The following is a 24,703-nucleotide window of genomic DNA, read 5'->3' as shown; positions in this document are numbered from 1 at the left end:
AGAAAAGACTGGAATTGGCGGTGATTTAAACCGTGGGCTCTGATAAAGTTGACGGTTTGTGTTACAGTGTTCATCACATGATCCATTTTTAGGACTTTAGCACTCAGCGATTCCTGGTGTATGATGCAGTGATACACTGTCAACTCACCGGCACAGTTCTCCTCCCGCATCTTTGAGCGCATCCTTCCCACCAGTCCATTTTTTTCACCACACATAGCAGGTGCGCCATCTGTTGTAAGTCCAACGAGTTTTTCCCACGGCAGTTTCATGTCGGTTACACTTTGAAATACATTTCCAAAGATGTCTTCTCCTTTCGTTGTCCCGTGCATCGATTTAATGTCCAGTATTTCCTCTGTTACGCACAAATTGGAATCCACACCACGGATAAATATCGCCAGCTGTGCAGTGTCAGTCGCGTCAGTAGTTTCATCCACGGCAAGGGAGTATGCAACAAAATCTTTTGCTCTTTCAGTCAACTGTGTTTTCAAATCAGTCGCCATCTCACAAACCCGATTAGCAACAGTGTTTCTGCTGAGGCTTACATTTGCAAACGCTCGCGTTTTATCTGGACAAAGGACGTCGCACACTTTCATCATACAATTCTTTACGAATTCCCCCTCGGTAAACGGCCGTCCTGATTTGGCGATCTCTTCGGCCACAATGAAACTTGCTTTCACAGCAGCTTCACTTTGTGATTTTGCTTTGGTGAAAAACGTCTGCTGGGATGTCAAATTCTTCTTCAACTCCTCTACCTTTTGTAGCTTCTGTCCTGCGCTCAGGTTTTTGAATTTGTTCTCATGTTTCGTCTCGTAGTGCCGTCTTAGGTTATACTCCTTCATTACAGCGATATTACTCCCGCAAAGGAGACACACTGGTTTACCTGCAATTTCAGTAAACATATACTCATTCTCCCACCGGCTTTGAAAGCCTCGGTTTTCAGAATCAATTTTTCTCTTGGCCATTGTTGGGGTCTAGCTTTGATTTGATATTAGCGTTGTATACATCAACAGACCGCGAACTTGAACCGCGGCTTGCCGTTGGCGGCAATTGCACTGCATCATGGGATTTGTAGTGTGTGTTATTGGGGCGTCATATCACAGGGCCATTAAAAACAGATATATAAAACGATTTCGCGGGCCGGATATAATTGTATGGCGGGCCGGATGTGGCCCGCGGGCCTTGAGTTTGACACATGTGATCTAGAGTATACAACAGATTGAATCGGTGCTTATTTATATGATAAGATTCCTGTTGCTGGAACCTTTTTAAATAAATTAATGGAGATATCCTATCTCCTAGAACTGGAAGGAACCTTGAAAGGTCATTGAGTCCAGCCCCCTGCCTTCACTAGCAGAACCAAGTACTGATTTTGCCCCCGATCCCTAAGTGGCCCCCCTCAAGGATTGAACTCACAACCCTGGGTTTAGCAGGCCAATGCTCAAACCACTGAGCTATCCCTCCCCCCATTAAAAAAAAATTAAGATTGAATCAGTGCTTATTTATATGATAAGATTCCTGTTGCTGGAACCTTGTCTCTTCGAAATTCTGTACTGCACCAGGCACACTGTCAATACTCAAATTATCTATTTATTTTGTATCCATTACAAGTCATTTTTACTCCTGCTCCTTTTGATGCAAAGAGCAATATTACAAAACATAATAGTTTTAGCTCCATCCAAGTAAGGCAAGAACATTCAGAGCAAAGATTATCTTTTTTTCCATTCTTAAATCTCCCTATTGTGCCTCCAACAATACAGCTCATGTAGTAACAAAATATCACATGAGATTTCAATGACATCTAGACACATCAAAGTGAGTTAAGTAAAGAGTGATGGTTTTACGTCCACTTCCATGCCTTAGTCATAACTTGATTGAATGCTGTTTTGGGTATTTAATATAAAATGAAATCTGAATCAGAAATCCATTCACAAGACCTTTTCACTGAATGACCATCCATCTATTCAAAGAACTATCTAAACAAAACTATAACAACTGTCATTAATACCAATGGGCACTTCCTTTTCTAAATGAAAAAAAAACAAAAGAACTCATGCAAAATGACAGTTCATGAAATGATGTACCAGTAATTTAAAGTATTCAAGGAAAACTGCAAGTTGTTGATAGATGTTCTTTAAATATGTTCACTGCTTAATCATTCTGTTTAGTTTCATAGGCAATTTAAATAGTAAAGATTGGTTCATTGTAGATAAGTAATTTGCATACCTTCATATGTTTCAGCAATGCAAGCATTTTAGTTCATTTTGCAAGGCTTTTAATACCCTTGATATTCTAGTAAATTAATCTGATCCTTATAATAGTGATAAAATAATGAATCTAAATAATGAAAAATTCAAAGTTAAGGCTTTCAGCACCCTAATTTAAGGGGCAATTTCTCCTTGGCTGATTCAATGTTAGCCAGTCAGGGAAGAATTGATAAAGGCCTCATTGAAGTAGTCTCTTCTGAAAGATTTGAGAACAGTTCTCTCTCCTACTGGAGACCGGCACAAACAAGTTATTTCAGCTCTAGTGTTACAGAAATTCCTAAGGGCTGCTTAGTTCCAATGGAGACTGAAGGGAAAGGAATGATGGATCCAGTATGTCAATCTCATTTGTGAGATTTTTCCTTTCTCAGAGTAGTTCTACAAACCCACAACATGGATCTGGAAGGACTGGGGTATTTTTGCCTTTTCATGAAGGGGACAAATATTTGTCCTTTTCTCTTAGATAGGATGACCTAACAAATTCAGTCTCTCGGGCCAAAAAATCATGGAGCAGGCCCTATGTGTACAAAGTGTGGCTTTAATACATATATAATACTACTGACTTGGTTACTGTATAAAGGTAAAAATATACATACCCCAAATATTCAGTGCTAACTAACTAGAATGAAATAAATAAGCAAGAACTCAGCTAATATGTATATGTGAATTGATACTAAATTCAAGTTCAATGTAACTTTTTCCCTCTCCATTAAAAAATATCTTAATTATATATGCATTTAAAATAGGAGAAACAAAAAACAAACATTAAAAAGGCTACTTTTTATAATTTAAACATAACCCAATAAAGACAAAATTGAAGCACCATGTAACGAAAACAAAGACTTCATACAGATCAGTGAATTCAGATAAACACTATCCCAGAAATTCTTAAATATGTAGTCCTGCACCTCATATGAAGCAGTCTCACCAAAGGGAGTCAGATTGTCTATAAAGCTCTCTACTTCACACTGCCACCACAAACCTTAGCACAGAAACACTCCCAAGATTTTAAAAAGTAAAAGTAAAATAAAAATATATTTTAGCGGTGTATCCAAGAGCCATAAGCCAAAATATAGAAATCAACTACAAACTACACTTCTGAAACCTATTAAGAAAGCATTACCTTCACCCACTACCTAAGGTCAACATTGTTACTATTACTAGTGCAACAGGATTGTGCTGGGGAGCAAGGTACTCCATATTTCCCCACCATGGCTAATTGCATTGTTGGTTACATCATAGGACTGGAGCACAACTTCTCTGGGCCTCCTACTGACCCTCAGGAGGTCGAGACCTTGACTCTGCACCTCCCCCGCCCCCACCATCCAGTATGACCGAACCACTATAATCTGTGACAGACAATAAATTGCTGCAGATTACTTCACCTCGAACTCCAGAGCAAGGTGTATGAAATTAGGGATTGAATTGCAACTCAGTCACAATTCAGTCCCTAATCTGCTCCTGGGACAGCGCACCTATGCGCTCTCATTTCCTCGGAGCTAGTGGTAAATCCACAATCTAAGTCCTTGTAATTATAAATCTAGTAAAAAAACAAACACAACAATTATTATTTTATGCCCACAAATTTCTAATCATTGAACACAGCCAGAGGAAGTGGGTCCAAAACCCCAACAAAAGATTAATTCAGCCTCATCCCACACCCATTTTTCAAGTAAATGGTAAAACTCCCATTGACTACATGGAGAACAGGACTGAGCCTTTGAACTGCAATTTAAGTTTTATTAAAGTTTATTTGCTGTTTTCAGACAGATATGCTATAGAGAATTTTGAGCTGTCTTTCCTATAAATTAGTATTTATACTTAATCCTTGTGAAATAGGAATCCAACACAATACAGGTGCAGGAGTCTGTGCCAGTTTCTTTACACGTGTGGGGCAAATAGATAAAATGGTTACCTACCTTTTCGTAACTGTTGTTCTTCGAGATTTGTTCACGTCCATTCCACATTAGATGTGCGCCCGCCGCGTGGATAAGCGTCGGAAACTTTCCCCTTAGTGGCTCCCGTTGGGCCGGCGGGACCCCCGCCTGAGCGGCGCCACTGTGTCGTGCATATATATCCCCGCTGGCCTGACCCCCTCCAGTTCCTTTTTGCTGGCGACTCCGACAGAGGGGTAGGAGGGCAGGTGTTGGAATGGACGTTTTTTCTTCTTCGAGTGCTTGTTCACGTCCATTCTACATTAGGTGAATCAGAAGCTTACCTTTGGAGGTTGGTAGGAGTCACGGAACAATTGATCGGAGGACCTCCCTGCCAACTGCCGCGTCCTCTCAGGCTTGCTGGTTGACCGAGCCCCCTGAAAACCCCGTGTGGAAGGCGGAAATGACTGCCAGATGCACCCTGATCGAGGACGGGGCCAGCCCCTGCTCCTTGAGGTGCAGTAGATACTCTAGAATGGTCGGCACCAAAGCCTGGCGTGGCTGAACCTGTTGGGGCCCACACCAGTACGAGAACCTCTTCCACTTGGCCAGGTAAGTTGCCCTGGTAGAGGGCTTCCTACTACCAAGTAGAACCTGCTGCACAGGGAGGGAGCACTAGCTCTCCAAAGCATTCAGCCACAGAGCTTCCATGCCGCCAGATGCAGTGATTGCAGGTCGGGGTGGAGGAGACGCCCTCAGTCCTGCGTGATGAGGTCCAGGTGCAGGGGCAGGGTTAACAGGGCTTCCACCGACAGCTCCAGGAGTGTGGTGAACCAGTGCTGGCGGGGCCAGGTGGGGCAATGAGGATGAACGCCGCCCTGTCCCTGCGCACTTTGAGCAGGACTTTGTGCACCAGAGGAAGCGGGGGAAAGGCGTATTTCAATTCCCCTCCCCTGCGACCCTGGACGAGCAGAACTGCGGGCACTGGGCGTTGTCCTTGGTGGCAAACAGGTCTACCCGGGGAAACCCCCACTTGCGGAAGAGCGAAAACACGATGTCCTCTCTGAGCATCCACTCGTGCATACGGTACGACCTGCTGAGGTGGTCCGCCAGTTCGTTCTGCACCCCCGGGAGGTATGACGCCTTGAGGTGGATGGTGTGGGCTATGCAAAAGTTCCAGAGGAGGAGAGCCTCATGGCAGAGTGGTGAGGAATGGGCTCCGCCCTGCTTGTTTATATAAAACATGGTGGTCGTGTTGTCCGTCAGAACTGTCACGCTGTGATCACTCAATGTGGCGTGAAAGGTCTGGCAGGCTAAACGAACCACCCTGAGCTACTTCACATTGATATGGAGTGACCGCTCTGCTCCCGACCTGAGTCCTGAGGTCTCTTAGGTGAGCACCCCATCTGAGGTCTGATGCGTCCATCACAAGCATCAGGTCCGGCTGTTGTGCGGCAAAGGGGATGCCTTCGCAAACCACTGTCTGGGACCGCCACCACCGCAAGAAGTCTAGCACGTCCCCCGGGGCTGTCACTACCAAGTCCAGGGGGAGTGTCCTGAGTTTTAGTCCGGCATGTTTGATCACATGCGTGCATGCTGCCATGTGACCCAGCAGCCTCAGGGAGCATCTGGCCGTCGTAATGGGAAATTGGCACAGGGAGGTCACTGCCTGCTGGATGGCCAGGAATCGTGATACTGGAAGGCTCGCATTTGCCTGTACTGCATCTAGGACCGTCCCTATGAATTCCACCTTCTGCGTTGGAATGAGGGTGGATTTGGGGACGTTGACCAGGAGCCCCAGCGTGTGGAATAGTCTCAGGGCCACCTGTACGTGGGACCGAACCTCCTCTTTGGACTGGCCCACCAGGAGCCAGTCATCGAGATACGGGTAAACTCGAATCCTCTGCCTCCGTAAGAAGGCCACCACTACCGCCATGCATTTTGTCAACACCCGTGGGGCCGCAGCTAGGCGAGAACTGGTAATGTTCCTGGTTCACGGTGAAACGCAGGAATCGGCGATGCGCTGGGTGGATGGCGATATGAAAGTATGCGTCCTTCATGTCGAGGGCAGGGTACCAGTCTCCCGGATCCAGGGAAGGGATGATGGTGCCCAGAGAGACCATGTGGAACCGGGCCTTGACCAGGAACTTGTTGAGCCTGTGTAGGTCTAGAAGGGTTGAAGGCCTCCTTTGGCCTTGCGAATGAGGAAGTATCTGGAGTAGAGCCCTTTCCCCTTTAGGTCTTTTGGTACCATTTCTACTGCGTGCGAACCTCCTTTTCCAGGAGGTGCTCGTGAGAGGGGTCCCTGAAGAGGGATGGGGGAACGGGGGTGGGGAGTGGGCAGGGAGGAGAATTGCAGTATGTATCCGTTTCGCACCGTGCGTAACACCCAGCGGTCCGACGTAATGCTGGACTACACACGGGAGAAACGAGACAGGTGGTTCAGGAAACAAGGGGACAGATCCGGTGATTGGTCTGGTACGCTGTCCTCGAGCGCACCTTCAAAAGCCTGGTTTAGGGCCTGGCTGGGACTTATGTTGGCCCTGGCTTTGGCCCGGCCTATTGGAGCTAGTGTTATTGTTATTATTACGTCGCCTCCTGTTATCCCCGCTTCGCCTGCGGTAGGGCTCGTGCCTAGGACTAGGCTGGTAGTGACGCTGAGGAGGAGGCTGCAGCTTGAAGGGCTTCCTTTGAGTCGCTGGGGTGTGCATACCCAGCGACTTGAGTATAGCCCTTGAGTCCTTGAGGCTATGTAGCTTTGCGTACGTCTGGTCCGAAAAGAGCCCAGACCCTTCGAAGGGGAGGTCCTGAGCGAGTTCTGGACCTCAGGCGGCAGACCTGACTCCTGTAGCCATGCTGAGCGTCGCATGACCACGCCAGATGCAATTGTCCTGGCCGCCACATCTGCCGAATCCAAGGATGCCTGGAGAGAGGTCTTCGCTATGGCCTTGCCTTCATCCACCAGTGCCGTGAACTCCTGCTGGGAACCCTGCGGGAGGTTGTCCTTAAACTTCCCCACTGCCACCCAGGAGTTGAAGTTATGCCTGTTGAGGATGGCCTGCTGGTCAGCAATCCTCAACTGGAGGCGCCCTGAGGAATACACCTTCCTGCCAAACAGGTCCAGGCGCTTCATTTCCTTGGCCTTTGGGGCCAGGGCCTGCTGCCCATGGCGCTCTTTTTCGTTTACCGCCGAGAGTACCAGGGAACATGGGCTTGGCTGGCAAAACAAAAAGTCGTACCCCTTTGACGGGGAGAAATACTTGCACTCCACACCTTTGGCTGTTGGAGCACTGGAGGCTGGGGTCTGCCATATAGTCTTATAGTTCGACTGTATGGTCTTAATGAGCAGAAGCGCTATTCTGGATGGATCTTCTGGGCTCAGAATGTCCACCATGGGGTCCTCCTGCTCAACCGTCATCTTGGCCTGCAACCCCAAGTTATGAGCAGCCTTATGCAGTAGCTCTTGATGGGCTCTGTGGTATATTGGCAGAGGCCCTGCTACCGCTGTGCCTGCTATCGCTTCATCCGGGGATGACAAGGAAGTCAGCAGTTGCTCAGCTTCCCCCTGCTGGTCCCCTTGGTCCCCTTCCCCTGCGCGAGGGGCTTCCGGCTTGGGCTGGGACAGCTGACCTTGGGCCGGCACAGGACTCAGTGCCGGTCTCTCCGGTCTCTCACTCGGTGAAGGTGCAGGTGGTCTGGACATCGTAGCTTCCTGCACGGAGGAGCGTCGGTGTGGGGACTTGTGCACCGAGTAGCTGGCCCTGGAGGGAGCCCCTTGCCGCTGGTGGTAGGCCCAAGTGGTCCAGAAGGGCCAGTGCGTTGGCGGTCCCCACTGGTGTTCTCTGTTGCCTGGTGCAGGTAACTGTATTGGCCCGAGTCGGTGCCGTACTCCGGTGACGCCGAACATGAAGGCTATGGCGGTGCCGTCGATCTGTGCCACCAGGAGGTCAACAAGCGGCTTTTTGCCGATCGGGAACGGGACTGGTACCGCTGCTCACGGGACTGGGACCGGTATCAGTGTTCCTGTGACCTGGACCGGTGACTTCTGGAAGCCTTCGGCGATGACCGGCTCGCCTTCTCCTGGTGCCGGTCTTTGGGGGGTGCTGGAGAGCGTCGGGTCCGAGACTTCCCTCTGCGTCAGGGGTAACTGAGAGTCCACAGACTCGGAGCTCGACAAGAACCAACTCCGGGAGCGATGCCGGGACGGTGTCCTCGAACGGTGCACCATTGCCGGCTTTCCCCTCGACGGCACCCCGGGCCCGGGTGCCGGAGCCTTCTCCCTGGTCGGGATGGGGCTCAGCGCCGACAACCCAATGAGTCCCTTCGCCGCCTCAAAGGTGTCAGGCATGGAGGGTTGATCTATTAGTCCCTCGAGCCCGTCGTCCTCACTGAGTTCACTTGGTACATCATGCTCCTCCCGGTGCCCGGGCCCTTAGATGGCAACGGTCTCCTTTGTGGGGAACGTCTGCGCCCTTCCTTTGGTTTAGTCTTGGGATGCACCGGGGAGGATGAGCAGTGCCTACTTCGCTCCGAGGCTGATGGCTTGCAGTGCTTATCTGGCACCGGGTTTCTTGCCGACTCCAGGGCACTTATGGTTTCCCTGTTTGGGGAACAGAGCTGTCAGCTCAATCTCTCAGTAGCCTAATAGATCAAAAGTGTTAGTTCCTATACCCCCCAGCCCCTTCTCTCATCACCATAGGCACAATTCCATTTTACACACAAGAAATTAAATGAAACAGACCATCCTACACTCAAACACAGTACAGTAGGATACCTGGAGGAAATAGTACAGAACACAGAAAATTAATCTCAGATGAGGATGTCAGGGGCTATCTTTCACTCCAGTTTACAAGGAGAGGAATTTACAAGCCTCCAAGTGAAATCAATTGCTGTCCAGGAAGAAGAGCATTTTGTGACCTCATACAGTATAATAAATACTGCTGCTTCTTGTAATTTTCAATACTCTTTGAGGAGTATTGAAATTGACAAGTAGTTCAGGGCTCTCAAATCACACAAGTTAGCACATCACAGGAGGTGCTTAGCAACTTCCATGATTTGGATCTTTATCTCTACTGACAGGTACAAGAAAAATAAAGCGTTGTCATCAAACATTTTTCTCACTTCGGAGTATTTTAGCCACATAAGTCAGTTGCTTGCTGATATTTATGTGTACATTTTGGTACTCCTGGGTTCTGTTTCCAGGCTTTGCCACAGCCTTGCTTAGATGAGCCTGGGTAAGTCACTTAATTTAACTGTTTCACTAATAATTTTAATGAATGTAAAGACACAATGAGATTATTGGAAGAAAAGTGCTATATCAGTGATTCCCAAACTTGTTCCGCCACTTGTGCAGGGAAAGCCCCTGGCGGGCCGGGCCGGTTTGTTTACCTGCCGTGTCTGCAGGTTTGGCCAATCGTGGCTCCCAGTGACCGCAGTTCGCTGCTCCAGGCCAATGGGAGCTGCTAGAAGCGGCGCGCCGAGGGAGGTGCTGGCCGCCCTTCCCGCAGCTCCGATTGGCCTGGAGCAGTGAACCGCGGCCACTGGGAGCCGCAATCGGCCGAACCTGCGGACGCGGCAGGTAAACAAACCGGCCCGGCTCGCCGGGGGTTTTCCCTGCACAAGCGGCAGAACAAGTTTGGGAACCACTGCACTGTATAAATTAACAAACACAAACCACATTTAGTGACAGCTAAGATTTCATCAGGACTCATCCCACCCACCTAAATCCTTGAAAGCATGAAAATAAGAAGTCACGGCAAATATCTCCTGCACTCCTTACCACCTTCACATCACCTATGACACTGCTGATAACAGACTCCAATTTGCTTTGCTGCATTAAAACTTGATGGTGACCACATGTTCTCTCATATTAACTGATCAACATTTCTGACTGTCACAGATGTCATATCTCTACTGTCACTGGCCACTGTTGGAAGACAGGATACTAGGCTAGATGGACCTTTGGTCTGACCCAGTATAGCCATTCTTATGTTTACATAGCCCATTCATTTGGAAATTTATTCTGCTTTAACATTGCTGTGGTTGTCATTAAGCTTTTTAATGACAGAGTGAATTGGATGAAGTGAGGTATCTATTGCTTTCCAGTATGTGTTGGAGATGGAGGTGAATGCTTCATGGAGTGTTGAGTGTATTAGCAATTGTGTTGGAGGCAACATGAACATGGCAAGGAACGCAGATGTTTAGTTTATTTCTACACTTTCAAGGATTTGGATAGGTGGGCTGGGTCCCTAGGGCAAGCCTGACTTTGACTAAACATAATTTTCTGTTTATGTTAATTTCCCTATTCCGTCAAGCATTGTAAACTAAAACTTCCCATGAGGCACTGCACCATCACATGGAAATGCAGTTTAATGTTGAAAGTACTCAAGACTAAACTTTTTGGGTCAGTTCTACAAACTAGTTGAACTGACCCCTCACCCTCCTTTTTTGCACAAAATCAAAATTATCCTGTGAAAAATTGACATTTTGCAGAAACTACATTTTCTGTCAATAAAAAATTCTAATGTAAAATTCCCAACCAACTGTTGTCAAGATCACCGCATTATTTTTTAGCAATAACAACCTGTCAGCTGCAGAGAACTTCTGTGAGTGAATTTGTGTCATCATTCACTTCCTGAAAGATAGACTCAGACTCATGTTCTCCCATGCAATCTTCTGTGAGTCATCTTGTATCTTCCTGAAAGATGCTACAAGATCTCCTGAACTTCTGGAAATTTAAGAAAGGCAGGAGCAACTGCAGCAGCAGGATGAATACCTGCAATCCACCAGCAGGCCTGACTACTATGTTGTCACTTCTTTGACAGTCAAGGCCAGCAGTAAATGACAAAAATTATCATTTTTGCTAACACATGATTGAAGTAGTGTCAGTATTTAATACACTGACCCCATTTTGTACTCTGCCTTTGTAAACTATAACTTATTCCAAAATGCCTCGAACCACCACCTCTACTGAAAATATTGCATCGACCCACGCTAACAGTGTGGCTCCACCTCAAACAAGCTTATGAATCTGCTACTGTCTGAGCTAATGACCATCATCCTTTAGCTCAAAGTAGAGGATCAGGTTTTTACATCCTCAGGTCAATGGTTCAGTCCCCTGCAGATGATCTGATTAGGGATGTATTACATATCATCTAGCCATGAGAGGGGGACAAAAAGCCACTCTGTGACAGCCTGGGTTATATACTCCTCATGCCCATGATGCTTGTTCTGAGCTTCGGGTAGTCTGCAGAAATTCAAATCTTCATGTGTGTCTGACAGAATTAAACCTAGGATTCATGAAGCTAAAATTTTGAACCTCTAGTGCCTTGGTTGAAGGACTAGGTAAAGTCTGTTAACTTGGAGGCCGTAGCAGACTCAAACTTGTATATATGGTGCAGACACTTAAGGGTAACAAAGACATTTTGTGTAAGTGTGGGTTACACTCTGCTCCTATCTGGGTTCTTCAGGTGTCCATAGCTGTTCATTCCACACATGTATCTCTCTGAAGAGAATCTGGAATCTCTGGATCTGAAAGAACAAACTACTGGTGCTTTAACTGAAGTACTAGATCCAGGACAATAAAGGGAGGAGCAAACTCATAAGCTACTACTTATGGTGTAGCCCTCAGAAGGACAAATCCATACAGTGTTAGGATGGGTTACAACAGCATCTTCTGAAGTCCTTTGGTGATTTGTTAAGCAGTATGTCTGATACATCACATGATTCTGAACTTTTTGTCATTGTGTGGACATAGCTCCTATGCTACCATACCTTATATCCTTAGTAACACTGTATCAACATAACTTATATCAGCATTTAAAACAGTAACTTTTTCAATATTAATTAATTAACACAACTACAATTACAACTTTTATCAAACATTCTTCCGAAGTGGTCATTGCAAAGAATCACACACACTTAATTTCATATCTCGGTCTACCATAGTATGTTTTCAAAGGGGGTCAGAAGAAACCACTAGACACTGGACATTTTTTGTTGTTGGACGGTGTATTTCAAAATAGCAATATCTAACCTGTTTTTTTTAAATAATGGCAAGCATTTCATGAACAACAATGAGCACTTGAAATTGGTTTTCTAACTCCAAACAAGAGATAACATAGAACATTTTCATCTCTTAAAATGAAAAACTAGGAGCAAATTTAACTATGAGAGTGCAAGTGCTCCACCATAACATGAAGTATTATTATTGATAATAAAACACTAAAAATTGTTGAGTGAAGGGAGATCAAGGATCTCTACTAAAAGAGACTGTAGGACAAAAACAAAGGGAATCCCAGTTGTGCTCCCATATAATTTGCTGGTTAGGTTATTCGCTCCATCTCCATTTTTTCACCTAAATATTTTAAAATAAATAACACTGTATAAGGGGAATGGTGAATAAGATGCACATGTGAGATGCGTATGACATAACAGATTCCTTCAACAATTGATATTTTATTGCTGCTGTATGAAAGGAATAAAATGATGGCCAGTAGCCCTTATATATACAAAGTTTATATAAATTCTAGACATTAACTATGTTCTTCCATGTACCTATAACTGCCCTCCATATCACACTTGATAAACCCTTTCCATAGCTCCATAAATATTCAAGGTTGTTTTGATTAGTGCTTCACTGCATACCACAAATTTTGCTTTGTTTGCATTAAAAAGAGTGGAAGGCCTATGTAAATTTTTTTTGGAACCCCTTAATTATCAGTAGTAGTTCTTTAAATGCTGATTTTGTTAAGCCTACATTTAAGAAATAATATAAGGTTTGACATCAGGTTAAATACTAGTAATACAATTTTGCTGGATTACCCACTTTTAATGATTTTCACTTGATAGTAAGAGAGAAGTGTTAATATATCTAGAATTCTCAGAATTAACATGCCTCTAGTACAAACACATGCTTAAAAGCATCTAGACCAGGGGTTCTCAAACTGGGGGTTGGGACCCCTCAGGGGGTCGCAAGGTTATTACATGGGGGGTCGCGAGCTGTCAGCCCCAAACCCCGCTTTGCCTCCAGCATTTATAATGGTGTTAAATATATAAACAAGTGTTTTTAATTTATAAGGGGGAGGGTCGCACTCAGAGGCTTGCTATGTGAAAGGGGTCACCAGTACTAAAGTTTGAGAAAACCACTGATCTAGATCCAAGTGTTACAGTCACTTTTGTGATCAAAATAAAAGGGAAAAGTGTACTTGCTCGTTGTTTGCAGTTCTTCGCGAAACAGAAAAAAAAAAATCAACACTGTACCTCAATTTTTACTTTGTTATCTCCAAAGCACAGGTGCTGAAGGTAGGCTGCTGCATTTGCTTGAACTGATGGGAACTGGTGCTGAAGCATGTGAATGACTTCAGGCAATTCTGGATCCCGCCATGCAAACTCCCTTCATTAGATAAACAAATTCAAGGGAAGGTGTTAGTTTATACATATGTTTTACTCCCTATAGTTACTGGAGAGTCTTAGCAGTTTTCTAAAGTATTTGCTGCCCTGTAGTATCAAACGTAAAAGAGGAAACTAAACGTGTGAAAATGGTTCATTATTCCATTCCACCTTTCAGTTTTCCCATCAGTAGAGAAGCCTTTATATTCTTTATGCATCACAGCAAAAACATTATAAATGTCCATATTGCCTTCTTCAGTTAGATTGCGAATACAGATTGTATAGCTAGAGTGAAATATATATACTTTAACTCTACTTACTGAATCATTGAAATCTACATAAACCTCCTTAGCTTTAAAAAGGGGGTGGGGTGAGGGAGAGGATGACCCATATGAAGATACCTAGCTCTTATAAATTTCATTCAGCGGAGGACAGGTGTAATTCATACAGAGAATATTTTTTTCTGAACATTTAACACATTTTTACTGTTTTATAGTCAATTACACTTGGACAAAAACAGGACTGATACGAGTGGCATTATCAACCATATCAAAATAAAGTACCACAAGGCTGTAACAGCTTGAATTGTCCAGGGACTGTGGACTTACAACTAGTTTTATTGTAACTGTTTCACCAAGTACACAGCTATTTTACATAGCCAAAAACCTGGCAAGTCATTAGACATGACCATGAAGTTTATAGCTTTAGGAACTGATCCAGTGACATTTGTTGGGCTATTTTCTCTTTCTAAAGAATTTTAAACAAAACAGTACAGAGATCTTACTCTTCCTGAAAATCCAAACATGTGAAACAACTAAAGTTCCAAGAACAGAATGATAATGTTGTTCCAAAGTAATCCTTTCAAGCAGTTAAGACTCAGAATGTGACATATAATTCTATCCAGTTGGTTGACCTTCTAAATATCCTCTTTTAAAAGACACAAATTACGTAAGTTTGAGTTCACATTTTAAATATTGCCTATATTAAGAAAGATGTGAACAAAACCTAATAATAATACATATATTTTTAATTGTTATTTTATATTTCAAATTTCAATGGAAACAGTTGTTTGGATTAAAACATTTTCTGGCAGTAAAGGTTGCAGCAGTATGATAGTACATATGAACCAGCAGTTAAAACTCACTAATCACAAGGTAAAACTGTTTAATTGTGAAAGCAAATTATAATGCAGAAAGCAAAGAAATAGTTCTAGTGGTGAAAAGTAAATTAGATTTTTTAAAGGTCTGTTTTAATAATAAAAGGATTTATTATTAACAATGGTATGGAATTTTAGGAGTGCTTTTTTTTTGGTAGGTTCTACACAGAAAAAGGAATACTGCACTTCTCCTGTTGGCTCAGCAGCAGTACTTAGCAAACAAACACTATTCCTAGAGCTACACTTATTCTTGCTAACATCATCAAGACAAGAGTACAAGTGAGCCAGTTAAATGGAATGAACTGTCTCCATTAGAAACACAAGAACTATATCAAGATTCCCCAAATGGAAAAAATGACAAAATTGATGTAAAATTTCATTTTCAAGATTTAGGGATGTGATTGGGTATACACCAGCCCCACACTGAGTCAACAAGGGTTAATGAGCTAGAGTGGGCCCACTCAGCCTTGCCCTGCTATACCTGCACTTACTGTCAGATAATGACAGGCCAGTTAAAAAGGGAAGAGGACAGCCCAGTAGGTGTACTGACCAGGGAGAATAGATCTTGTGCTCCCTGAGAAAAGGACCAGCCCAGAACTTCCACAGAGACTCCTGACTGCCAGAGCCTTCTGGAAGAAGATAGGCCTGGCACAGGACTATTGGTTTTGGCACTATTTGTTTGCTTTACTACAAAAAGACTATTGGGCTGTCTGTGCTGCCTCGGATAGCCCTGAGGGGCCTAATGAGACTGTTGCAGGGAAATCCTGTCCAGTCGGGGTGTTGGGAACTGCCTCAATCAACTCTGTGGACTTTTGCACCATCCTTGAGTCTGCCTTGTAGTTTGTCCCTGAAGAACCAGCGGTCACACAGGAGCATTCCAAACAATGGAGTGTAAAATAAACCATGTTTGTCAGTCTCTCTTTAAAACAGGGGTGTCTAAAACTTGTCAACCTCGCCATTGTAGTCTGACTATAACAGAGCAGATTTTTGGTTGTCCTCATTTTTGAAATGGAGATACAGGCCCACGGATTCTACAGGTTCCAATTTAAGATGCTCCATTTTAAATGCATTTTATAGAAGAACCAAAAGTGTGAAAGGTGTTTTAAAGACAGAGAGGGAATCTGGTAGCTGCCTCAATTATCTCACAATCCAAGGGCCAGATTATAAATTTCCAGAGGTCACTCCACCAGATTAAAGATAAAATAGAAACAAACTGTACTGTAAAGCTCTCTGGGCTTTATCTAGCCACATGTCTGATAACCTTTAAAATGAAACAAGTGGATATATGATGATAAAGATGTCATCCCTGGCTACTGGAGTAACATGACTGTGCTGTTAATGTCTCTTTAAAATATCTTAAAGTCAGTTAGTGAACATTACAAAAAAAAATTAAAAAATTGAGATCAGGCATTGGAGATAACAGACAAATTAGGTACATTTCTTGTTTTAATGGGGAAACAAGGAAGATGGGACTGACTACACTCAAGACAGCTTTATTTGTACTACACACCTTATTGGGTAGGCTACAATTTTTTCAAAAGCATCGTTAACAGTGGGTGATAGTCTGTGAATAATGTCAGATATTGGACATATCAGAATAAATTTCCTTCAGTCCAGAGTCATAGTAAGTAACTATTGTTAACTAAACTGCAAGAATAGAGTCAGGAAGAACCAGAGGAGTAATTCTGAAAAAAGTATATTTGTTAAAAATAAAGAGCATTATTCTGTGTAGAACCTACAAAAAAAAAAAGCACTCCTAAAATTCCATACCATTGTTAATAATAAATCCTTTTATTATTAAAACAGACCTTTAAAAAATCTAATTTACTTTTCACCACTAGAACTATTTCTTTGCTTTCTGCATTATAATTTGCTTTCACAATTAAACAGTTTTACCTTGTGGTTAGTGAGTTTTAACTGCTGGTTCATATGTACTATCATACTGCTGCAACCTTTACTGCCAGAAAATGTTTTAATCCAAACAACTGTTTCCATTGAAATTTGAAATATAAAATAACAATTAAAAAAATATGTATTATTATTAGGTTTTGTTTAGCATAATTTTTAAAGATTTTCTTTAATATGGTTCTGAAACTCAGTCTGTGGGCTGCACTTTCAATAAGTGTGGTTGCTTCTACAATTTATATATATATTCTTATAAAATGTTTTAAAGGGAACATTTCAGATAATCAAACTACTCATAATAGTTTAAAAACCATCAGACTATGAAATTATCATACTATAAATAACATATTACAAAAACATGAAATTCTTGACTTAGAGAATCCGGAGGTTAATATTAGTTCTTTCCAACACATTAGTTCTTTCTACCTAGTTCTTCAATTGAATGCTCTTATTACTTTATATTTTATGGAATATTTATAATGCTGTTAAATTGCTAACAGTCAAGATACTATAGCATAGCAAATTTCAAGACATAAAACCTAACTTGTGCAATACTTTTTACCTTAAGAGGGGTCTGGCTATAACAGGGAAAGACAAAATCTGGATACGATAAGAGATGGGAATTTTATACAGCATAAGAATTCTTCTTATATTTCCCAAAGCATTTATTGCTCAATGTACTGTAGCTCAGACTCCATTTTATATTTTGACTATTACAGTATTACAAGGCCATGGAGAAAGATGGTAATTAGCTTCCTATGAATACTGTGTCTGCAACTTGTACAACAAATATACTAATGAGGCAAAGAAAAAGATTTCTCATAGTTTCCCTCTTTTTTTTCTAATATACAGATTGGAGAATAATGCATACCTCTTCTTTATTTTCACCAAAATGAGTCTATGGGCTTGTCTACTCTTTGAAATTTACCAGTATAATTATTCTGGAATAGCTATTTCAATAAACTTCCAAGTGTAGACAAGCCCTTTGTCTTTCTGATACTTTTAAAGACCTGGTTCAGTCATCTTTACTCTGATGAAACAGTACCTTACTCCTCAAATAGATCTTTTATATCAGTGATACTCAGACCTCAGTGGTTCAGGAGCCAAATTAGCAATCACCATTACCCAAAAGAGCCACAGTAGTGTGAATTCATTGTTTCAAGAGCTGCAGGAGACACATCAAAGAGCCACTTGCACTCACAAGCGGCAGTCTGAGTACAACTGTTCTAAATCAATATTTAGTATGTGGAGCAAGCTAATGCGCTACATGTTAAAAATGCACCAATGGCCAAATACCACAAACATGACTTAGAACGGTTACTTACCTTCTGTAACTGTTGTTCTTCGAGATGTGTTGTTCACGTCCATTACACATTAGGTGTACGCGCGCCGCGTGCACGGACGTCGGAAACTTTTTCCCTTAGCGGCTCCCGTCGGGCTGGCAGGGCCCCCTCCTTCCCGCCAGAGCGGCGCCCCGCTCCAGGGTATATATATCCCTGCCGACCCGACCCCTCCGGTTCCTTCTTGCCGGAGACTCCGACAGAGGGGAAGGAGGGTGGGAAGTGTAATGGACGTGAACAACACATCTCGAAGAACAACAGTTACAGAAGGTAAGTAACCGTTCTTTCTTCTTCGAGTGATTGTTCACGTCCATTACACATTAGGTGATTCCCAAGCTTACCATTGGAGGTGGGTAGGAGTCAAGGTACAACTGACTGTAGCACAGCCCGACCGACCATCGCGTCCTCTCTGGTCTGATGATGGATCGCGTAGTGGGCTGTGAACGTATGTACGGACGACCAGGTGGCTGCCTTACAGATCTCCTGGATAGAGACCTGCGCCAAGAAGGCCGTTGAGGACGCTTGGGCTCTAGTCGAGTGGGCCCGGATCTCCGGGGCCGGAACATTGGCAAGCTCATAACAAGTGCGTATACAATGCACAATCCATGCCGACAAGCGCTGTGTCGAGATAGGCAAGCCTTTCATACGTTCCGCAATAGCAATGAACAGCTGGGGTGTTCTGCGGAACGACCTGGTCCGTTCCAGGTAAAATGCCAACGCCCTTCGGACATCCAGGGTATGTAGGCTGCGGTGGTGAGGGTCCGTATGGGGTTTAGGAAAAAACACCGGTAGGCAAATGTCCTGCCCCATGTGAAACTGTGATACCACCTTTGGGAGGAATTTGGGGTGCGGCCTCAGTTGCACCTTATCCTTATGGAACACTGTATAGGGTGGTTCCGAAGAGAGGGCCCTCAATTCCGATACCCTTCTGGCCGACGTGATGGCCACGAGAAACGCCACCTTCCACGAGAGGTGCGTGAGGGAGCAAGTGGCTAGGGGCTCAAAGGGAGGACTCATGAGTCTTGTTAGGACTAGGTTCAGACTCCACGCCGGGACAGGCGGGCGCGAGTAGGGAAACACCCTTTCCAGCCCCTTGAGGAATCGGGCCACTGTGGGGTTGGAGAACACTGACACTCCCAACTGTCCCGGATGGAAAGCCGAAATAGCGGCTAAGTGAACTCTAATTGAGGCGGGCGCAAGCCCTTGATTCTTGAGGTGCAGTAGGTAGTCCAAGATCGACGGAACTGAGGCTTGTAAAGGCTGTATGCGTTGAGGCTCACACCAGTGGGAGAACCTTTTCCATTTTGCCAGGTAGGTCGCTCTTGTAGAGGGCTTCCTACTATTAAGGAGGATTTGCTGAACTTGGTGAGAGCACCTGTGTTCTGCATCATTTAGCCAGAGAGATACCACGCCGTGAGATGTAGCGAAGACAGGTTCGGGTGGAGTAGGCGACCTTTGTCTTGCGTGACTAGGTCGTGATGGAGGGGGAGGGTGATTGGATCGGCTATGGACAGTTCCAGCAGGGACGTGAACCAATGCTGGCGTGGCCAGGCCGGGGCGATAAGTATGATCATCGCCCTGTCCCTGCGGGTCTTGAGGAGAACCTTGTGTATGAGTGGGAACGGGGGGAAGGCATATCTTAGGCTCCCTCCCCATGGGATCATGAAAGCATCTGCTAATGATCCCCGGCTGAGGTTCTGGAACGAGCAGAACTGAGGGCATTGGCTGTTGTCCCTGGTGGCGAATAGATCCACCCGGGGAAAGCCCCACCTCCGGAAGATCGAATGCAGGACGTCTCGCCTCAACGTCCATTTGTGCATTCGGTAGGATCGGCTGAGGCGGTCTGCTAAGCCGTTTTGAATCCCCGGAAGATACGTCGCGATGAGGTGTATCGCATGGGCTATACAGAAGTTCCATAATTGGAGCGCTTCGTAACAGAGGGGAGAAGACCGGGACCCGCCCTGCTTGTTTATATAGAACATGGCGATAGTGTTGTCCGTCAGGACTGCCACGCTGTGACCTTTTATGGTGGCGCGGAAGGTCTGACAGGCGAGGCGAACCGCTCTTAGCTCCTTCAGATTGATGTGAAGCAGCTTGTCTTCTCTGGACCACAGCCCTTGGGTCCGCAGTTCCCCCAGGTGTGCCCCCCAACCCAGGTCCGATGCATCTGTTACCAACGTCAGAGTGGGCTGTGGGGCAGCGAAGGGGATCCCTTCGCATACCTGTTGGCGATCGAGCCACCAGCGTAGCGAGCTGAGCACCTGGTTTGGGATCGTGACTACTTGATCCAATGGGTCTCTGTTGGGGCGATGCGTGTGGGCGAACCACAACTGTAAAGGCCGGAGCCTCAGGCGGGCATGTCTGACCACGTGTGTGCAAGCTGCCATATGCCCCAGAAGCTGCATGCAACACCTTGCCGTTGTCGTGGGGAATTTTTGGACCGAGCTTACGGCTCTGTGAATTGACATGAACTGTGCCTCTGGTAGGCTCGCTTGCGCGGTTACCGAGTCCAGGGTTGCACCTATGAAGTCCAGCCTCTGTGTGGGGACTAACGTGGATTTGGGCACATTGACCCGGAGGCCGAGCTTGTCGAACGTCTGCAAGGCCAGCGTCACGTGAGATCGGACCTCGGCCTCTGACCTGCCCGCGAGTAGCCAATCGTCCAGGTACGGGAACACACGCATCCTTCTTTTTCGAAGGAAGGCTGCTACCACGGACATGCACTTCGTAAATACCCGTGGTGCTGACGCCAGGCCGAAGGGCAGGACCGTAAATTGGAAATGGCGCTGGTCGACAACGAAGCGCAGAAACCGTCTGTGGGCCGGATTGATTGCGATGTGAAAATAGGCATCTTTCATATCGAGGGCAGCATACCAATCCCCCGGATCCAGGGATGGGATAATAGTTCCAAGGGAGACCATACGGAAGCGCGCTTTGATCAGAAACTTGTTTAGATCGCGCAGGTCCAAAATAGGACGGAGGCCCCCTTTCGCCTTGGGGATCAGGAAGTATCTGGAATAGAATCCTTTTCCCCTTAGGTCTAGAGGGACCTCTTCTACTGCTCCTGCAACGAGAAGGGTCTGTACCTCCTGTATGAGGAGTTGCTCGTGAGAAGGGTCCCTGAAGAGGGACGGGGAAGGGGGATGGCAGGGAGGGGGCGAGGAAAACTGGAGGGTATAGCCCGCCTTCACTGTGCGCAGGACCCAGCGGTCCGATGTTATGCGCAACCAGGCCCGGTAGAAATGGGACAGACGGTCCTTGAAACCCAGAGGAGGATCCGGTATATGAAGTGGTACGCTGTCCTCGGGCGTAGCTTCAAAAGCCTGGTTTATTTCCCGGCTGCGGCTTGCCCTGGCCGTGACTCTGGCCTTGGTTAGGCGTATTGTTACGTCTCCGCCTGTTATCCCTCCCTCGACGGCGGTAAGGCTCGTGCCGGGGGCGAGGGTGGTATTGCCTGTGTGGTGGCTGGGGCTTAAAAGGTTTACGCTGCGTTACCGGGGTGTGCGTACCCAACGACTTAAGGGTCGCATGCGAGTCCTTAAGGCTATGCAGTCTGGCGTCCGTTTGGTCGGAGAACAAGCCCGAACCTTCAAACGGAAGGTCCTGCAGTGTGGTTTGCACCTCTGGCGGGAGACCTGAAGCCTGCAACCACGCCGAACGCCTCATCACGACTCCCGACGCAATTGTTCTAGCCGCAGCGTCGGCTGAGTCTAGTGCGGCCTGTAATGAGGTCTTGGCCACTGCCATTCCCTCATCCACCAGGTCCGTAAACTCCTGATGCGCGTCAGGTGGGAGGGAGTCCTTAAACTTGGCAACTGATGCCCAAGAGTTAAAATTGTGCCTGTTTAGAATCGCCTGCTGATTGGCGATCCTCAGCTGAAGGCCCCCAGATGAATAGACTTTCCTCCCGAATAAGTCCAATCTCTTAGCTTCTTTGCCCTTGGGGGCAGGAGCTTGCTGGCCATGCCACTCTTTTTCGTTGACCGCCGAGACCACCAGCGAACAGGGGGACGGGTGTAGAAAGAGGAAGTCAAACCCTCTAGATGGGGCGAAGTATTTCCTCTCCACGCCTTTTGCAGTTGGCGCACTGGAGGCCGGTGTTTGCCACACCGTCTTATAGTTGGACTGTACTGTCCGTATAATCGGGAGAGCGACTCTGGAGGGGCCCTCTGGGCTCAGGATATCGACCATGGGGTCGTCCTGCTCTACAGTCTCCTCCGCTTGCAAGCCCAGATTGAGGGCTACCCGGCGAAGCAGGTCTTGGTGTGCCCGATGGTCAATCGGGGGAGGGCCGGACACCAGTGTGCCCGCTACCGCCTCGTCTGGCGAGGAGGAAGAGGTCGGGGCCTTCTGCCCATCCTCATTGTCCTGCAATCCGGCATCAGCCAGTTGTTCCTCTGCGGCCTGACCCGCAGTGTGGGATTGGGACGGCACCGTACTCTGTGCCGAGTCCACTCCTTCCCGCTCCGGTGGTCTAGAGACCGTTGCCTCCCTATACGATGGCGGCCGGTGCCACGGGGAGCGGGAGCGGTACCCGGATGGCCCGGATCTCGAGGCCCTCGATGGGGGCCCTTGCTGGTGGTAGGCCCAGGGTGTCCAGAATGGCCATTGGCTCAGTTGGCCCCATTGGGACTGACCGTAGTCCCTGCTGGCCTGTGACCTAGGGCATACCCGCCGTACCGGTCTGAGTCAGTCCCCGAGACCACGGACGGTGACCTGGAAGGCCACGGTGGAGCCGTAGGATGGTGCTGGTCCAGTTTTGGGGAGTAGCGCCTCCGCGACCAGGACCTGGAATAGCGCCTCGCCGACCTGGACCTGGAACGGTACCGGTGATCGCGGGACCGGGAACGGCTACGGCTGGTCGGCCTCGGGTAACGAACCGCCGACGCTTTGCGGTGCCGACTCGTGCTCGGTTGCTGAGTCGGTGCCGACCGCTTGTTGAAGCCCGACTGCTGCGGTGCTTCCCGCGCCGAGGGCAACCGGGAGTCCACCGAGGCGGAGCTCGACCGGGACCGGTTCCTGGAGCAGTGCCGAGACGGCGACCGTGATGGGCGCACCATCGCCGGCTTGCCTCTGCGTGGCAGCATCGGCTGAGCGCCCTCAGCGCGTGCCGGGGCCTCGACGGACAAAGCAATGAGGTCCTTAGCTGCCTCAAACGTGTCCGGAGTGGAGGGCTGTTCCACGAGCTCCTCCAGCCCTTCATCATCACTCGACGCGCCCATCCTGGGGCTCGACGGGCCTTTCGGCGCCGGAGCCACTACCGGGGTCCATGTTGGGGCCGTATCGGCCTTAGGGGCACTCGAGGTCTTTACCGGTGCCGCCCTCTTGTGTGGGGAGCGTCCTCGGGCCTTAGGTTGGCCCTTCGCTTTCGCCGGCGAAGACGATCGGCGTCGTGTATTTCCCCGCTGGGTCGGTGCCGCGGGCTTCGGGTGACCTGCCGGCGCCGGTTCCCACACCGATGCCGGGGCGCTCCACACAGAGGCAGACGGTGCCGTCAAAGTGGAGGGCTGTAACGCCGTCTCCATGAGCAGCTGCTTAAGGCGAAAGTCCCTCTCTTTTTTAGTTCTGGGCTTAAAGGCCTTGCAGATCTTGCAGCGCTCTTTCTGGTGAGCCTCCCCCAGGCAACGGAGACACGAGGCATGGGGGTCGCTCAATGGCATAGGCCTGCGGCACGTGGCACAAGCCTTGAAGCCTTGGGCGTGTGGCATACCCCGCCGCCCAGGGCCGGTGCCAGGGCTGAACAAACAACCACGGCAGGAACTTTAAGTACCCTAATGAGCTGTTAACTACTGGCTCAACACTACTACAAACTAACTGATAACTGCTAGATAACACTAATGACTATTGCTAAAGGACACTCTCAGACGAGAGACAGAGTTGTTCCAATGCCGCCATGGACGGTAAGAAGGAACTGGAGGGGTCGGGTCGGCAGGGATATATATACCCTGGAGCGGGGCGTCGCTCTGGCGGGAAGGAGGGGGCCCTGCCGGCCCGACGGGAGCCGCTAAGGGAAAAAGTTTCCGACGTCCGTGCACGCGGCGCGTGTACACCTAATGTGTAATGGACGTGAACAATCACTTGAAGAAGAAGTTAAAGTTTGTAGCACCAGGGCCGGCTCCAGGCACCAGGCAACCAAGCACATGCTTGGGGTGGCAGCTGGTAAGGAGTGGCCAATCTTGGGGTGGCGGGGGGGCAGCGCGGCGCTCGGCGGGGGGGGGGGGGGGGGAGGGGCGGGCTCCAGTGGCGGGGGGGCGGCGCGGGGCGCAGCGCTCAGAGGGGGGGTTCCGGTGGCGCGGCGCTCGGTGTGGGGGGGCTCAGCGGGGCGGCGCTTTTTTTTGCTGCTTGGGGCAGCAAAAAAATTAGAGCCGGCCCTGTGTAGCACTATTAAGTTGACCCAAAGAAGTGGTTTGAAAGTTCACTAATAGGGGCCAAATCCTGTTTGTCCCATCATGCAAGTAGGCCCATTACTGTCTACAGGACTACTTGAATAAGTAATACCGGAAAAACGGTCTCCATTTCCATTTTAAATGCATTTATTCTATGTTAATATGAAGCAACTGTTTTCTACCTTTGCAAAATGGTATACTTATTCCGAAGATTTCCAAGCAACTTTCCTTATAACCAAAGCTGTTCATAAATAGAATGATCTAGTATATTTAGATATTTACTTACTCATTTTCAAAACCTGGCAAACATGTGTGACAATTTAATAAAAAATACTCAATAAAACCAAATGAAACCTTTCAAGTTCACAAATGTTCCTCAGAGTATATGAAA

At 47.1% G+C, this 24,703-nt stretch overlaps 1 protein-coding gene across 50 annotated transcripts in view; it reads right to left on the bottom strand.

Annotated features, from left to right (window-relative positions):
• PKP4 (plakophilin 4) overlaps positions 1-24,703 on the bottom strand; it is a 210,137-nt gene that overhangs the window by 55,658 nt on the left and 129,776 nt on the right. For 29 of the 50 annotated variants that reach the window (XM_065560571.1, XM_065560577.1, XM_065560545.1 and 26 more), the window contains one exon: positions 13,397-13,529. In XM_065560571.1, coding sequence (XP_065416643.1) covers positions 13,397-13,529 — 133 coding nt within the window. The remainder of the gene's footprint in view (positions 1-13,396; positions 13,530-24,703) is intronic. The other 21 variants (XM_065560542.1, XM_065560544.1, XM_065560547.1 and 18 more) reach the window with 1 other exon arrangement.

The sequence above is a fragment of the Chrysemys picta genome, chromosome 11, assembly GCF_011386835.1.
Source record: "Chrysemys picta bellii isolate R12L10 chromosome 11, ASM1138683v2, whole genome shotgun sequence".
Taxonomy (NCBI): domain Eukaryota; kingdom Metazoa; phylum Chordata; order Testudines; family Emydidae; genus Chrysemys; species Chrysemys picta.
The sequence above is the reverse complement of the archived record's forward strand: the minus strand, read 5'-3'. Positions and strand labels throughout refer to the sequence as shown.